General features: G+C 42.4%; 1 protein-coding gene across 1 annotated transcript in view; it reads right to left on the reverse strand.

Annotated features, from left to right (window-relative positions):
• The window catches only part of sdccag8 (SHH signaling and ciliogenesis regulator sdccag8), a 34,574-nt gene extending 17,412 nt beyond the window's left edge, over positions 1–17,162 (reverse strand). Inside the window, exons 1-14 of the mRNA XM_079559500.1 lie at positions 16,984–17,162; positions 16,560–16,712; positions 16,395–16,480; positions 15,586–15,699; positions 15,395–15,517; positions 15,265–15,324; positions 15,117–15,181; positions 14,585–14,785; positions 14,353–14,491; positions 14,135–14,287; positions 13,935–14,069; positions 13,113–13,229; positions 12,661–12,803; positions 526–653 (exon numbers count right to left, since the gene is read on the reverse strand). Of these exons, the coding sequence (XP_079415626.1) occupies positions 526–653; positions 12,661–12,803; positions 13,113–13,229; positions 13,935–14,069; positions 14,135–14,287; positions 14,353–14,491; positions 14,585–14,785; positions 15,117–15,181; positions 15,265–15,324; positions 15,395–15,517; positions 15,586–15,699; positions 16,395–16,480; positions 16,560–16,712; positions 16,984–17,050 (1,684 nt within the window). The 5' untranslated portion in view covers positions 17,051–17,162. The remainder of the gene's footprint in view (positions 1–525; positions 654–12,660; positions 12,804–13,112; positions 13,230–13,934; positions 14,070–14,134; positions 14,288–14,352; positions 14,492–14,584; positions 14,786–15,116; positions 15,182–15,264; positions 15,325–15,394; positions 15,518–15,585; positions 15,700–16,394; positions 16,481–16,559; positions 16,713–16,983) is intronic.
• Between the last annotated feature and the right edge of the window lie 1,230 nt (positions 17,163–18,392).

Raw genomic sequence — 18,392 nt, forward strand, 5'->3', positions numbered from 1 at the left:
AGTCTTTCTACTCAAAGTACTCCTTAGAGCCAATCATTTAGAAAACTGCTAAACTGTATTGTGTTATAAATAAAGCAAAAACACTTTCAATTCAAACCTTTTACAGCAAATTATCATTGAAATGGAAATACAGTTTCAACTTCTCTTCAGATCTGACATATTCTGTCCTCGCGTACCCTATATGTCCTCGTAACCCTGGTTGGGAAACAGTGGCATAAGCAGGAAAACATTACAATAAAAGCAATGAAGCTGTTAGACAGGAAAGTGGATCGTTAGTGTTAGTTAGTGCTCCGGTTTCCCCCGCTTTTCAGGTTAAAATTGCAAATAATAAGTGGATATGACAGTAGGAGGATGTTGAAAACAAGCACAAAATTAAATTTAACTTTATAACCATGACCAGCTTTACAAGCTCATCAAAAAGTAGAACGTTGAACTAATGTGTGACGTCTTGGTTTTGTGTCTGTAATCGCAGCCAGTGAAACCGTAGTTGTGCTCCTGCTGCTGCTGCTGCTGAAGCTCACTGACCTGTCTTCTGGTGTTTGGCCTCCGTTTGCTCCAGCACCGCGGACAGCTCCCGTTCCCTCTCCTGAGACGACAGGTTTTTAGACGCCAGCCGCTCCTCGCACACCCGCTCCATACTTTCCTTTTCCTGCCTGAGAAAAACGAGAGGTGTTGAATGACATTGTAGTAAATCTAAAATACTACACACAGCTCGAAAATGCCACTTAGGCGACACATTTTTTTATAGTTCCTCCGCTGGTGTGTTTACGGTGAGCGTTGGTTTTCCCTGAGAAGCACCGCTTGGCCGGCCACGTGTAAAATCAGCCTTCACTCAAACAGTTAAATGTTAAAGTGTGCTTGATGATCGCTTACTCATCATCTGCTGCCAGGGAAGCGTGAAGACAGTCTGATAACGGCCCACAATGTCCGTCGTCTTAAACGTTTGAGCGCAACCTGTGAATTAATATGTAAATTCCAGGTGCAATGAGATTACAGATGGATAATTACCAAATGAATGAAAATAAGGCCTCTTTTACTCCGGTGTTTACAACCTACATACAGCATAATTAAGCGTCGGCGTTCACATGTTCACATTAAAAGTCGATCACTGAACAGAGGACAGGTTTCTTTTGTTAAGCATTGACTTAAATAAAAGCGGCGAATCCTCATGTGTAATAGCAGTGCTGTTAGGCATTAGCACACATATTTACATAGCGCTTTCTAGAGCTGATTTTTTTCCATAGCAGTGCTTTATCGATACTTGGTTTTCGATACCGATACCTGAACGATACTTTACTGATACTTATACTAAAATATTTCTCATCTAGAACCAGAAAACAGAACAAGATACATGAAGATATGCACATTTACAATGTCGGGTTCATTTTTATTGTCAAGAAATGTGTGAAAAATGGGCAATAATTTGGGGAAAAATTGGGATTAATGGGGTAAAACATGTGCAATAATGGGGGGGGAAATGGGGGAAATAGGGAAAAAATTAGCAAAAAAAAGATTTTAAAAATTACCAAAATGAGAGGAAATAATGTGCAAAAAAATAAACAAAAAAGTGCAAAAAATAAAAAAAAATGGGAAAAATTGGGTAAACATTAGGCAAAAAGACATTAGGAAAAGAAAAAAAAAACATTTATTTGAGCTGAAACAACCATCCTTCAAAGCTGTCCCTGGACCAACAGCATCAAATTAGGATCTAAAGATATATTTCAAAAAATTCAGTAACTGCTTTCGATACTTATATTTTTTCGATACCGGTAGTACCTAAAACATTTTTTCCGATACTATACTGGCCCTATTTCCAAGTGACATAAATGTATGACAAAATATATTGAAAGTTTTCTGTCATTTGTGAATTTCCAAAGGGACATAAGACATTTAAATCTTAATTACGAGCAGAGTCCGGATTCAAATTACCGGTTGTTTTCTGGACATGTTAGATACCGGGTTTTGTTTTTTTTCCTCAGGTGATTTTGGATGTTATTTTGTCTTTGAATACCTGAAACTGAAGAAGAGTTTTGGACATCTCACAAATAATCAGCAGGAAGTATAAACTATACCACATTATGTCAAATGTCGGTCCGTGCAGTTGTAAGTTGCCATAGCTCACACCTCAGTAAACGAGAGTTGAAAAAGTTTTGTGAAGCGACACAAATCCTAACACATAAACATATTGTAATTATTTGTACTTCAGAGGATTTCAGCCATTTCCCTCCATTTTAATCTTCCCACAGGTATCACACAAACAAAAGGTGTTTATCAGAGGTTTTGTTAAACAACTACAAATTTCTCCAATTTGTACAAAACTTTCTGACTGATCTAAGCCCAAATGTAGCCAAACACCAGAGAAACAGACAAAGACCGAAGAGAGAAAAAACTACAAAGACGTGGAAAGACGAACAAATAAACAGAACTCTTCCTGAAGTCCAAAGGCGCTAATGAAGAGAGAATTCTCCAGTTTAAGTGAAAACTTTTCTCCCCTACAGCGCTTGGCCTGCATCTCTAAAGTGACCGCGTCTGTCTGTTCCTCGTGTGTGTGTGTGTTCTCCTGCTGTCCTGCTGTCTGGGGTGTGAAAGCGGGTGGCGGGTGTGCAGGGGACACAAGGAGCGAGTATGTGTCTGTGCCTATGACTGTACACGCTTGTGTATGTGAGCGCTGAACCCCCGCTGGGCTTGAACAGCAGCCTGAGCCACCAAAGCGCACACCAGGGCTCAGCGGGAGATGGCGGGCAGGCGCTGCCAGCCATTTGGTCCTGCAATAGGTTCCAGGGGGCCGTGTGTATTTGTGTATCCGTACGTATGTGTGTTTGTGCGTGCTCGTGAGGGAGGGGGGCACTAGACCTGTTTACCCACCAATTAGCATCCGACAGCCAGCCAGAAAGTTCCAGCAGTCAGGAATAGAGCAGTGGAGTGGTCACGAGATAAGAATGAGGGACAAAATGCTAAAAGATGAGAGCAGTATAGAGTTCTTAAAGCATCATGTAAGTATAACCTAAAAGTGTGTTTTTGTACTAACAATAAAACAAAACCTGTCTTGAAAAAGAGATTTCATCCTAAACATTAAATAATACATAAACCAGGGTATTAACGATACTAACTGTATCATTCTGTTAAACTCTTCTTCTACACTTGTACTTCTTCTACTACTTGTACTACACTTATACTTCTACACATGTACAATACTACTTATTTACAAAATGGCCACTGTCGAATACAGCATTTAGCACAGAGTGCAGATAGAAAGATGAAGAGCCAAGCCCTAGAGGCACAGTGACCGCTGATGTGTGCGGCTGGAAGCGGGCGACTCTCTGTGGACAATAACCTGCCTTGGAGCTAATTGTGAATGAGCTCTGGGTTGCTGCCTGTGGCAGAACCTGTGCTTGGGCCTGAGAGCCTATAGAGTGAATGTTCCGTTAGCAGAGAGCTGGGCCTGGCCCGGTGTGCTGCAGGACAGCTTGATAAGTGCGATGGGAACTGCGTGGGCCAGGGGCCTAAGGTAGCAGCGATGGCTCTGGGGCAGCAGCCAGGTACAGTGGCTGCTGGGTAAGTGGGGGGTGGCAGAGGCAGTGGCTGACTCACTGACTGGAGCAGTGAGGAAGAAGAGGGGGTCCAGTCCGCGCTGTCTGCCTAAGTGGGCACTATTCAAGCTGTTGCCCATTAGATGTGGGGTGCCAGGGCCTGACCAAGCGCAGAGTTTGCTGCACCCCACAGTGAATCCGCCATCCCACGCCAGAACCACCAAATGCCGTGGTTTATCAGGGAACGAACACAAATTGGAGTCAGACGGTGGACTTGGAGAAACTGAAGCCATCCGCCAACGCGAGACTGTTGACCGCTGCTTGGACTGCAGCAAAAGATTACTCACTTTTCACTCAATCTACATACTCTCTATACAGAGTATGTCAATCTACATACTCTGTATGTCTGAGTTTCACACTCAAGCATACAGAGTGTGAAATGTTTGAAGCTGAGCAAAGCTGCGCGAGCGTCGATGTGAAACCTAAAGCATGTTAGTGGAGCCTTTATGTGCACGTTTCAGTGGAAGCCAAAACCTTGAAGTCTGAAGGGACTTGAAACTAGAGCAAAAACACCTTGTTCAAGGTCCTACATGTAAGTAAATAAATTTTATACGTATTCATATTGCACATACATGTTACAAAACAGGTGCCGATTTCTCATGCAGGTGAACAGATTGTGAACCCAGCATATAGCGCCAACAAGCAAACACCAAAGCTTTGTCTGAGCTGATTGTTCAGAGACACTGACGATCGAGGCAGAGTTGTGCAGATAATACTTTAACAGTTTGAACAGTAGTCCTTCAAAGTCAGCCATCTGCACTGGTGGATATAGTTAATGTGAGGTAAATTTAGCCTTTCCTTATGTATCCCAGATATCTCCAAATCTAAAAACAATCTAAGCCTTATTACATAGCGGCCTTTGCAATCAAATACCCATAATATTCATCTCACCGATCTGTTCCCAAGTTATTTTCTGTAAGTCTTTTTATGCCTCTTTTATATATTGCAGCAACGAGACATTGTCAGGCAAATGTGTTTATGCGTCGATACAACAGGGAAAAGAACTTTATGAGGATTTTTTTTTTTTTTTTCATTTTTTAGGCCAGAGACTTAACGCCCCAGTTTTGCAGAAATCAACACACGTACCGTACGCAAATGTGAGAATGAATCTGTTTACAACCAGCCCTGACCCTCTCGATTAAAACGGTAACACTCACAGTGATTAATTTGTGTGGAGGAATTCCAACGCGTCTACAGCTTTTTATGATGGACTACATCAATCATCCTGCATTAATATTCAACAGTTTATTACAATTACCTACAAACCTAATATCGAATGTGTGTCAGTGTGTTTTTTGCATCCATGTGTGCCTGAGAGACAGTGAGACAGAGGCCTTGTGCAGATCTGCCAAAAACCGCCGAGTCCGTCATGCTCAAAATGAAGTGACATATTGAACAATTGCCTTGCTGACGCATCATTAGCGCAGTGTACAATAAACATCTGAATTGTTCTGCACAGCAGACCACAGAGTGTCGCACCATTCTCTCTCACACACACCTCGATGTGTTTTTAACACATTTAATCAAACCTTAGGGTGATGTGATCGGTCACACTGCTCCCACATCTTACATCTGACACCCTTTTCTTCTCAAACAAACACATTGGGTGCAGAGGCAGCCTGATGTATCGACTGTCTGTCTGTCCACCTATCTGTCTTCACGGCAAGCTTTTATTTTTTTTCCCAACTCCCCCTCCTCCCGTCTCCTCCCTCCCACCTTTTTTCCTGTAACTAAACTGGCTGTGTCTCTCTCCATCTGCTGGCTCTTCCTTCAGCGGCCCTGCACCTGTTCACACCTCCTCTCCTGTTGGCCACCTCTTCTCCGCGCCCCCCCTCCTTTATCTCTTTCTCTCTGCCTCCCGCACTCCCAGTCTCTGTGCGGCGCGATGCTGCCAGGCCCGTTCCTGGCTCGCTTAGCCCCTCTGTCATTCAATCCATCTGTCGGCAAGTCAACTTTGTTTACAGCGGGTGGCCTGGGCCGCTTTTCTTCTTCAAGGAGCACCGCAGCCCCCCACCATCACCAAGGTCAGTGAGCCAGCGGTGTCCGAAATCTGCAAGTGTTTTGAACTGAACAAAACAAGAGGAGCCCTGTGTCGAGAAGTCACATACACACACACTGTTGTCAGAGTTTAGGGAGTTAGGGTAATGTTAGCCTTCAACCTGACAGGGGACGTCTGTCAAATGTCTGGTAAACCATGATTTATGGACGTATTAAAATTGCTTAAAATGTCTTAGTGTAATTAATGACATATATTGCAGTGAGCTTATTTTAGACACAAAGCTGAGTACACTGTGTGCAGAAAGTGACCCCTTGAAGTTGCAAACATTCAGAGTAACTTCTGTGGCAGCATTAGAGTAATTAGCAGCTGACTGGCCTCTGCCACAGTCCATCGTTTAAGTTAGAAAGTTTAATAGTCCTAATTGGCACAGATGACTGATGGTCTACACAGGAAGATCGCACTGAAAAAGCGGGCATCTGTGTGTTTTAAAAATAACCACATACAATATGCTCTTCAAAACGACCTGAATCAGAAACACGGCATTCAGGATGCCAGTTTGGTGCCCTATACAAATGATTACTGGGAAACATATGTGGAGAGTCTTGGGGTCAGAATAGCGAAGAGAAAAGGTGAATGATTGCCTAAAACGCACCATCCTGTTAAATACTTAACAATTGTAGAGTTTGGCAAAAGATGCAGAGGCAAGATTTGATAGGCAATAGACAGAGGGAGAGAGAATGTGTATGTAGTTTCTAATAGACAAAGTCATTTAAAAACATAGAAGCTTTTTCTTTTCTGTCCACGACACTGTACAAGCTACAGGTGGGAACTTTGAGTTTCTCAGAAGATTCTGTAAAATACGAGATAAATGACTCACTATACCAAGAGCTCCATGATAAGGCGATACTGACATAAAAGTCTGCACAAAAATAACCTATGATGAATTACCTTATTGACTCTATAAATGATAAATGATTAATTAATAATAATTTATAATATAATATAAAAAATACATATAACAATGTATCTTTGTAACAACTACATGCACACACCTGACACCTGACTTACCCACACTGAAAGTATTGATACTTGTAAACGTTACTAATTAACACATACATTTAATTACACAATCAATCAATTTCGATCAATCTTATTTGTTTATTGTATTTCTTATTTCTTATATACCATCATTAATGTACTTTGTTTGCACTGTTGTGTTGGGTAAATCAAGTGTTTACGTCAAAGGTATCCGTGCTGTGCAAAATGCACAAAATTTTACACAGCACGTAGTTTGGTAGTAAGGAAAACCTTACTACCAAACCTGCAGCCCAGTCTGCTGACCCGGACTCAGCTACTCAGTATATTTAATGTTCATAATTCCATATCTGCGACTTTGCCAAAACTGGCAAAGAAAGTTGAAAAGTAGAGAAAGAAAAACAGATGAACAATCACAGGAAATGCGTGTAAAATGTGAAGCTGCAGCACATGGAGTGTCTCTGCTGGTGTTGGAATCCACTTCACACCTGAGACGTACCTGATGTCGTTTCAGTCAAGTCCCAGCCCCTCAGCCTGCTCGAGGCTCGGGGGCAACTGGCACCAAGAACATCGCTCTCTACCAACTCTGTCTACTTTTCTCTTATCTGGTTGATTCCCCACTTCTCTCCCATCCAATGCCATTAGATCAGATGACTAGTGTGTGCGCAGCGGCCATTGAGGTAGAACACAGAAAAGAGGCTGTTTTAAACTCCACAGGGGGTGAAGGGCTGGAGGTGGCACAGCAGGGGGCTGCTGCTCACTGCCCACCCACCGCACATGTACACACAGACACGTAGGGCGCAGTACTCTGTGGTTATGTACTGTTTTATGATACACTATTTTTAAAAATGTGTTACATTTCTTAAATTTTCAACAAACTATAACACATTAAACAAACTACAGTGCCACACATTTCTCTTCACATTAGCGAGTGTCTGGATCTCAAGGTAAAACTCATAATGTGTTTATCCCACAAAAACAAAGAGAAAGAGACGGCAGCAGTCACCTCAAACCCTTAGGCCCGATCTTGGATGTTACGTAGAATAAGCTTTTTCCTCCTATCAGACTCTTTCCGTAGCCGGGAAGGGGCGAGGGCGAGGGAGTGGTGGGGGAGTAGGGGTGAACATATGCTTTTGTTTGGGTCGCGTTTTATTGTCAATTCATTTATATGAATCGAAATGTTAATTCTCTCAAGTCCTTGGTGTGGAGCAGGGGGTGGGGGGTGAGGAGTGGAAGCAGGGAAGCATATTCTCTTTCTCTTGGGACACTGGGCACGGACAGTGTTTAACTCACGGGGGGATAAATAAAGTTAGTTTGACCTGAGGTAAATGAGGAAAAGATGTGAGGCTGCAATAGCGCTAGTGCTGCTTGCAATAAACCAAGCCTCAGTCAACCTCATTTATTAAATAAGGCTAAAATGGACTGGGGATTAACCCTAACCCTAATATGGTAAACTATAGTGAGCCTCAGGTCTCTGCACTTGCTTTCAGTCACTCAAGAAAAAAAACTTTAAAAGCAGATCTGCCTGTGAACAACTATCTCCATGGCCTAGAATCAAAATATACAGCAATGACATTTAAGGCTAAAGGCAACCATACACAATACTAACTTACTTCTATGACGAGGACAAAACGGTCACACCAGTGCAACTAAACAAAACACTTAGTTGAACTTAAAAGCACTTCCTTTTTAGTGAACGTGCACCCAAGTTAGTCTTTATCTAGAGCCCAGGGAGTGGTCTCCTGCTGGTGCCTGGAATCGTGAGGAAGACAAGTTTCTACTGACAATATTCCAATCGAAAACATTTCTCTTCAGCTGTGCATAAGATGACAGAAGGAATTTAACTTCACTCTTTGCTTCACACAAATTAACATCAATCTATTCATTCACTTATTTTATCCTGCTCATATCTATGAAGCCGTCAGAATTACTCGTCAATGAATTGAGCCTGAATATCATGATGTCATAACAAGAGAACTGTTGAAAATGACAACATCAAGTGAGTCCAAGACTCTTATTCGGCCATGTTAAAATGAAGGTGCACAAACTGAGGTGCATTTCGGTGGGCGGTTGGGTGGCAGAGGGCTGGTGCTCTGTCCTCCAGCAGTAGTGGATATGTAGGCCAGTGTCCCAGGGCAGATTTGGCAGGGGTGATAACAGTTGTAGCCGACAGATTTGCCTCCATCTTGCCTGAGGTTTGCCCAGACAGCGATCTGTTTTTTCTATCCATTCTCTACCCTGCCGGTTCAAAACACTACATAGCACTTTAATAATCGTGAATGAAATATGGTGTACATTTCATGCACAATTCCAAGGGTGTCCTATATGTGTCATGTTTAACAGTAGTTATGTGCGTAACATTCATCAAGCTGCAGGCAAACCCAGAGACACAAGTCAGCTCTCTCTTCTGGTTCTTAGACAAATGCTTCACTCGCCACTAAACAAGCGAGAGAGGGTCAAAGTCCCATCTGGGAATCACATCGACTATCTATCAGGCTGGACATTGGCGTAAAACTAAAGTCTGTGTTTCTGGCCTGTCAAAGATTCTGCAACATTTCATACGTCTAAATGACTATAAACTCCTGTAAAGTGCTTTCTTTGTTATTCTTCATACTACTATTGTACAACACAATGACATAGATTAGAGGGACGATTTGACAATATGAATTTAAATTGCAATATGTGATTATTGGCGAATTTGAAGAGATTGAGATAATGTCATACCTTTCTATATCCACTGCTCCACTCTACAAAAGTCTGAGTGAATATAAGATACTGTAGCTTTTTATTGCTTTCAAGTGATGAATCTATGTGTACAAGAATCCTGATCAATTAAAAATTGTGGCCTAAACTTGTGAAATAATTGTGTTTTACCGTATTGCTTTTTTCTGAATTCTCACAGTATTCAAGGACACTTCAGCACAAGCACATTTAACCAGTGTTTGTTTTCTGATTAAGCCAAAGACTAGTGGTGAACTTTACCTTAAGACACGACACTGGAGACTTGGACAGTAAGTTAAAGGAAGAACAAAGGCACAGAGGAGTCAAAGCAACAGAAGAAGGATGAAGGAGCATGTAGGTCTCAACAGATTGAGGCAGAGACAGTGTGAGAGCGGAGAGAAAGAGGTGAGAAGGCAGGATGGCAGAGAGGGCACTCCGACTGTGAGGGGAGAAGAACGCAGCGAGGTCTCGTCACCGGGCCAACGGGCCCACCACTGTCAACATCATGGCACTCTGTGGTACGTACACATACACACACATGCGGCTGGCCCTCGGCCCTCCCAGCTGCCCTATCCGTAACTGTCTGATTAGTTGTGCTAAGCAGCCCCTCCCCTGCCAACCATGGTGCCATCTGCTACCCAACAACATGGCTGCCGACCAGACAAGCACACACACAGACACAAATGCATAGAAAAGGCAGAAAAACACACAACAGCCTCATACCTGGCACTGCCCTGCTGCTGCCACACAAAGACACACACAGGTGTAGCCCAAAGGCATCAGCACTTATCGTGTGCACAAAGGCGTGCACATGGGCACGCACATGGGCACAACAATCACATACAGGCATTTCATGCAAGTGGCCTCTGCTGACAGAGTGTGAGTGGGCCATGCTAACACCAGGTACAAACAAAGATGTGAGTAAAGTGTGTGTTTTCTCATGGCAGGGCAGGAAGGTTCATTAGCCCCCGCCTCTTTGCAGCCGCCACAGTCCTTGTGGTGTCCAGGCCCTTTTATTCCGGGCCGTGATTGGACAAGGGCCTCCCGCCGAGTTGGTTTACAGCAGTTTTGTCGTGCCCAGATTTCACTCGCTGCTCAAAGCGAGCCTCTGGCGGGACGCGGCATCTGCTGCCTCACCTTCCTCATTTACACTTCCCCGCCCTCACACACCGCCTCTCCAGACCTCACTGCAACTACAACTGAGGAGAGGGAAGGAGAGAGCCACATTGTGACTGTGTGGGGAAACTTTGTTTAAGGTCAACTTTTCAAAGTTCACCTTCTGTAATACATTTTATCCAATATTCAAATATGTTTTCTATAATGCTCAGAAACACAATGAAAACTTGTGCTATGCCCTGTGTAACAACAGGGCATAGCAAAAGCCTCGGTGCAGTATTTTATCAGTATAGTTTCATCTGAAATCATTTCAATTCAAAGTCATTTGCCAGCTCTAAAAAGACACCTCATGAACATGAATGCTCAATTTCATGGAGGATAACAAAACCTGTGGAAAATTGTGTTGAGAGTCCAAAACACAAAGGAGATGAACAGGTCTGAATGAACCTCAGGTTCCCTGATGCATACTAACACACATTCCTATCTATTTGGCATGTGTGGAAAGTTATGCTGGCCATTTTTCACTGGAGCCTTTGGGACGCATGATCACAGCAAAGGGAAAGAAGGCCGGGTGGAGACTAGGAAAGAAGAAATGAAGGAAAAGCAAGAAAGACAGGAGCAAACAAACAAACCAAACTCTGCAAAGCCCTCTGCTGATGTGGGGCCGAGGCTGAAGAGTAAGTGTGTGTGTGTGAGCCCATGTGAACAGAGTGAGGAGGATTAGGACAGATCCTGGGCTGTCCAACTCACAGCTGGCTGATGATCCAATCCTGGAGCGCAGAGCAGCACACCAGCCGCCATGGGACCGGCCGACGCAAGCACGCATCTGTGCGTGTGTGGACACATGCGTTTGTATAGGCATATGGTAATACCAGTGATGTGCATTTCAGAGTGCACATTTAAATTCATGCACTTGCACAAACAAAGGTCCAATTTATGACCAAGTATACCAGAAGAGAGAAAACTAACCTAGCACATGCTGTAGGTGAACATACACCGAGGATGTTTGGACCAAAGCGGGAATAATTGTAAAAAGAAGGATTTTCTACAAGGACATTGTAAAAAAAAAAAAAGACACATTTAAAAATTCTTGGGGAGAAAAACACACCCACACACATGGAGAGCCTAAACAGTCGGACAAGTGCTCTATTCATCTGCACGGTCACATGGCCTGTACGATGTGTCACATTTTTAAGCACTGATCAAGATGTTATAATTAAACTCACCTCATTTATTTTTCTTTCATTTCTATCTCATCTTATCTTGTCTTACTGAAGTTTGATTTTGGTCATTTCATTTGTTTGGGCTGCACACGGTTGCTAGTGTAAATAATGACTGTGTGAGGCTGGTGGGTAGCGCACATAAAAACAGACCAAGAGGACACATAGAAGACATGGATCTGACTGACCCAAGCACACAGTGCAAACTTGTGTCCTACGGTTTCTCTGACCACAGGGCACCACTGCCACATCTGTGCCCATATCAGACACCTCAGCAGTGATGTGCAATGAGCAATCAGCCGCCAGATGATGAAAGTGCATAAAGAACTACACATGAAAGAAAAAGCGTTCAGAAGTAAGGGTAAGGGTAAAAAACAAATGCGTATGAGGGTTAGCATCTCAGACTCATGTATCACGGGCCATAAAATAAACCAGAATGCAAAAGCCCATATAAAAAGAAAACGAGTTAAAAGCATGTGACAGGGAGGAAAGCCGGTAGTGCCTGGTGTGAGAGCGGGTGCAGGACACTGGTAGGAGGCACTGAGGCCAGGCTGTCAGTGACCATCAGCCCACTGTTCTCTGTGTGTGCATGGCAACTTGAGCCAGGGACAAAAAAGGCTCAGGCGCCATTTTGGCTCAACAGGAGCTGTTGCTGGGCTGGGCACTGGCCTGGTAGCAGAGTGCGGACAGTGTGTTTGTGTGTGCTGCATTATGTTGTGGCATGCTTAACAGGATTATAGGTGACCTGGTGGGGTCCAGTTGGTATCGGGACCATAGCTCAGCAGCATGTGTGTGTGTTTATGTGTGTGTGTGCCTGCTATAAGAGGATTAGGCATTACCTGGTGCGCTACAGTTGGTGAGGTGGTCTGAACTGGACTGGACCGGACTGGGCTGGGCAGGGGCTGGACAGAGGGGAGTGCTGTGTTTGTGCTTGTGTGTATGTGAGTGTGGTGGCATGTATAATAGGATTAGGTACTACCTGGTGAGGTGCAGTTGGCGCTGGGCGTTTGCCAGCTGTTCTGCTAGGCTCAGGGCTTCGGCCTGCCATTGGCTCCCATCCTTTTGGACCGCCTCCAGATGCTGTCGACAGCCAACCAGCTCCGAGTTCAGCCTTTCCACTTCCTGTCCAGCAGCGAGGGGGAAAGGAGGTTAGAATAGCTTTCACAACAACTTACCTTATGATCTCCGACGAGCCTCGTCAAAGGCCACTTAGGATTAAAATTAAAAGGTTAAGCAGCAGGTACACATTACAATTAACCTTTAAACCAACCAAAGTTTCAGAGCAAATAATGTTTTTTTGTCATTCAGATTGCTTTGTATGGTACAGCTCTGCATAGTTCAGTGAGTTCCCAATGTAAGCTTTATTGTAAAACAAGTTTTTGTCTTCATTTCACAGTCAAAAGTTATTAAAAAGTTGGAAGAATAACAAACCTGTGCAGCCTTTTCTATCTGTCTGTGTGTTTTAGCTGTGAGATCTCGGAGTTCTCGCTCTGCCTCCTCTTTCTTCAACAAGGCCTGGCTGAGCTGGTATCGGAAATCCACATTCAGCTACAAGGTGACAAATACAAGTTACGAAAAGCTATTTAAAAACAGAAACCACAACACCATTTAATTCCACAAATGTATATCATATAAACACGCATTAACTTTTCTGCCGAGACAATTCAACATCCCTGTCCATTCCTGTTTTTTTACTTAACTATCACTTAATTTAATTTAAAAGACCATTTAAAATGCAACATAATAAATATAGTGTTTCAAGACAAAAATTAGTTGATCCTGTTAGTGTAATGAGCTCGAGTTTGCTGAATAATGTTTCTCCTCACTCTTCACCCACTTTAACCAAATGATCCTTGAATAATGTAAGGTGTGCATTCTGGGGGGGACGACACCTAGTCTTGAAAAATTAACACTTTTTTTTTTACTTCAACTCATTAAGTAAGAACACCCAATATTGTACTTTCTATGAAAGGGATATATATGTCATTCTGTATGTAAATCTAACTTTTCTTTATACAAGCCATATTGAAAGAGGAAATGTATGTGCAGTAAAACTAAAATAGGGAACGTGGACACTCAAATACATACTGTCAGATACACCTCTACTGTCCAAATGAACAATGTAAAAATACTGATACGGTTGGATGTGTGAAAAGCAGACTATTACAAAGCAGTCCTTCGGTGCCATCTAGTGGAAATACCAAAGCATTACTAAAATGTCAACACTAGTGACAACAGCAGAACGGTATTTACCCTGGTGCTCTCTTGCTCTTGAGAAGTGAGTTTGTGAACAGTGTCGTCCAGCTGATTAGATAATGTGGCCTTGTCCCGGTTCGCTCTCTCTAGCTGTCCTTCCAAATCGGCCAGGCGTTGGCTCTGGATAGAAACCTTACACGGACCAAAAAACAACAATTACACTCTTGTCCTGATAGTCAAAGTTCTCGAGCTCTTACTGTTTTTGCGAGACCCTCCTTCTGTTTGCGGGACTCGACCCTGCCCTCTTCTCGTGCTTCACTCAGTCTCTGCTTAAGGCCTTGTGCCTCTCTTTCTAGCTGCTCCCTCTGTCGAAACAACTCCCTGGACAATTGCTCATACTCCACTTCCATCTACAAATCAAAAGAAATTTGATAAATTGTATTGGTTACGTTATTAAATGTATTCATATACAAACCCTTGCTTTGTGAAGATTGGCTTCCTCTGCCATCTCTACAGCCTGCTTCACCTGAAGACAAGCAGACCACTCCCTCTGCTGTGCCTCCTGCTGACTGGCCCGCACTGTCTGGAGGGCCAGCACCAACTCATCTCGCTCCCTGATGCACAGTCCAAATATAATAGAGTAAACAAACAAACAAACAAACAAACACAAAGCAATGACAGTCTGAGAGTGTTTTGTGTCCACTGACTTGGTCAATCGTTCTATAGCTTGAACATGGACATTTGTATGTGTCCCAGCTATGACCGCTTCATGCTGGGCACACTTGAGACACAATCCCGATACATGAGGCACTCCATCAGCTTTCGTTGCATGGGTTAACTGCTTTTCTTTGTGCCTCAAACAAACTCTTACTTCCTCGCCTTCCTTCTGACAGGCTGCCAACTCCTTTCTGTTAGAGAAAAGAAAATGTAGTATTTAAAGGGACTATACAGAGTTTAAAAATGTTAAAATTAAGTATTTTCCTCCCCCTACATGTTCCAACAATGTCCAGACCTGAGCCCAGACCTGTTCACCACAACTGCCTCTAAAATCCTGCACTGTCACTCAAAAAGGTGTTAATTCGGTCCAAAGTGCCGTCATGCACGAGCTTAATATAGAAGCTGTAGTTACACGTATGACCTGAGGTGGCAATAGTGAGTATAAAATGGCGAACTTGCATCTAGCCCCTTTAAATCATTTAAAAAAACTAAAGTCTGGAGAGTTTGCATCTGAAATGTTACCTCAGGGAGATCACTTGGGCCTCGAGGCTTTCTGTTTGAGCTACGTAGATCACCTTTAGTTGTTCCTAGACAGAGAACAGATGATAAAACAATGTTTCCAGTTGTAAATACTTCTGTAAAAAATGAAAAAGGGATATATTTCACATACCATTTCATTTTTCCATTTATTGGACAGCACTTGGCCATTTATTGATGCACTTTCATTCATCTGAAAAACAGGGGCAGTAAAGTTGCATATTGTCTGCATTTTAGAAGATCAACACATTGCACATTAATACCGTCGTCTGTGCAGTGAACTTGTTGAGAGACTCCTCCACTGCTCTTGATTTGAGCTCAGATTGCAACTTCTCATTTTCCATCACAACCACTCTCACACGCTGCTTCATCCCATGAAGCTCCTCCTGGACACAAACCATGGCCAAATTATATAATTTGCTTGATTTACAAAATCTTTAAAAAGCAAACTTACTTTGCAAAACTTAACTTCTGCTTCCAGATGTTGGATATAGTCTGACTGGTTGTGGATCATTGGGACCAGATCCTGAACAGTGTGTATACCAGTCCGCCCATCTTGCTGCACTCTCTGTGAATGTAGTAAATGCTAGATCATGCTCACTCACTTCAAGGAGACACTGAATTTATCGTTTAATATACTGTACAATAAGACTGTAAAGTAACATGTGCAATAATCTCTGTTTCAGCTGCACTTTATTAACTCTGAGTGATCTTCTTGAACGCCGACTGTAACAAGTGAATTTCTCCTTTGTGAGATCAATAAAGGTTTATCTTATCTTATCTTATATTATATTATCTTATATGCGTTACGTTATTAACCTCTTAACCCCCACATGAACTGAGCACATTTCCTCCAGTTTGGCATTACCCAAATCTAAAAGCTTCTTGAAATAAGCGTCTAAATGGCGACGAAAATGAGAGGTAAACGAGGAAAAAAATCAACCAAAAAACGACAAAAGAATGGCAAAAAAATGACAAAAGTGCAATGAAAAGGGGACAAAAAGTGACAGAAATGCTGTGAAAACATGTACATTAAAAGCCTTTAAGAAGCTACAGAAATGGGACAAAAAAGTCACAAAAATGTGACATAAACACAACATTTTTTGTAGGTCTTAGCTTTCAAATTTCTATAGGCTCCAGTCGACAAGCTTTACGATTTGGGCAAAGTTGAACTGGAGAAAATGCTCTCGGTAAAGGTGGGGGGTAAGAGGTTAATCATAAAATATCTAACAGATCAAACAGCATCAAAGTTACCTGGTGTACCTGCGATGGAGATGGTCTCTTTGAAGGAGAGAGCGGGGAACAAATGTCTTTTCCTTGCTTGAGAAGAAGGCTTTTAAGTTGATTTACTACGAACAAAACGAAAATCATGTAGCGCCTGAGATAGTGAACAGATAGATTTGACTTTTGAGGCCATCTTTAAAACACCTGCTTCGCTCTGTGTTTTCTGGCTCCACGCAGACCTGTCATCTTCAGCCGGTACAGGGAGTGCACTTCCCTCCTCCTCCTCCTCCTCCTCATCGAAGACACTCGGCTTCTCCAACGCGCTGCTGAGCTCCTGCATGCTCTGGCTGGCCCTCTCTGAACCAACACACCATGTTAGCACTGCAGGAAAGTACTTAGTCTTTAAAGCTCATAAGTAACGAGCATAAACTGGGAAGAACCAGACTCCTTATGAAAGGTCTAGAAAGAACAGAATCCTCATGAACACACATACACATACATTGGTGAATACAGCAGTACAAGATTTTTTATTCCTGATGATACTTTTCCATTCAACAAGTTACACAGCTCTTGACACACTGCTCTGTAGCCTAGTTATTGTTTAGTAATATCTTCCGCCAAAACTCACTGCGCAGTTCCTTTTGATATGCGCCAAGTTGCTCCGCGTCTTCCTCATCGGAATCTAAAGGTTTCATCTTTGTCAATATTTTCTTAAACGTGATATACCCGATAGTTTAATGCTAAGCTAAATGTTGTCTCTCAACAGCGGCCATACCTCTCGTCTCATCAGAGGTGCGCTTGTTTTCGACGGCGTTAGAAGCCGGTGCGAGAGGCGGCTGCGTAACAAAAGCGTAACACCGCCTTCTCAGCGTCAGTGGGACACATATGGGACATCCTCTCAGTTCACTACGTTTTAGTATATCAAAATAAGACAAAGTTAGGCTGCAGTCACTTATATAGTTGTTAACTATTTTTTTTCTACTAGAGAACACTTCAGCCACGACATTTTCGTGTGACTAAAATTAATTAGCCCCGCTGAATGAACGTGTAGCGCCCTCCGGTGGTAAAACTGCAGTACTCCTCGGTGAGAATGCATGACACAAAAGACAAAAAAAAGAACATAGCAAGCAGTAATTGTATTTAATTAGAATTTAAAAAAGGGGTCATCTGGTTTAACCTTTTTATGTTTATTGTTGATCCATGGGCAGAGGAAGTGACATAGATATAGCAACATTTTCCATAACTGGCGCCAACTGCAACTATGTTATTAACACAAGGAAATGAGTGAGTCAGAGTTCTATGGAAATATCCTTTTATCTGTTAAAGTGTTTCTAGATGAACGTAACGTGTGAACTTGTCTTCATACTTACCACAGGCATGTTATATATTTGCATTTTACCTTTTCTACTGAGACCCTTTCGCTGCTTACATCACCAGTGACATCAGCTGGAAGGAGGAAGTGAAAAAATAAGATTAAACTAAAACTAGCCGTTATATGTGTAAAACTACAACTAAGAAATGTGGTCTTGTTGTGGCTTAAGGTGCAAGAACAAGAGGAATGACATTTGAGACGATAAAATCAGGTTTATCTGATATTTCCAACAACAGTTAGACATTTGTTTATCGTTACTATGACAACAGCTACAATGGAAACAGATAGGACTCTGGCTTCCTGCCTCGAGCTAAGCCCAGAAGGTTTACAAAAGGGTTTAAAGGGTCTATAGCAGACTATGATATGACGTGATATTTTCCATTTATTTTGTTTTTGTTTGTTTTATATGTAGACTTTATTTGTATTTTCATCAGCAACTGATTACATGAACAAAGCCTTTTTATTAAAAGCTAAAGTAAATGTTTATCATTGTCCTTACTGTCATGGCCATTCTGCAGACAAAGAAGAAATGTACCTGATTATCAGAAAGTTTTCTCAATGTTTGCTTAATGTTTAATGTTGACTATTTTGACTTAATGTGATATTTTAAATTGTGCATTAACATAAAAAATAATACATTTCTTGCTAAACTGTTTTTACTTACT

The sequence above is a fragment of the Gobius niger genome (genome assembly GCF_951799975.1).
Source record: "Gobius niger genome assembly, chromosome: 7".
NCBI lineage: Eukaryota > Metazoa > Chordata > Actinopteri > Gobiiformes > Gobiidae > Gobius > Gobius niger.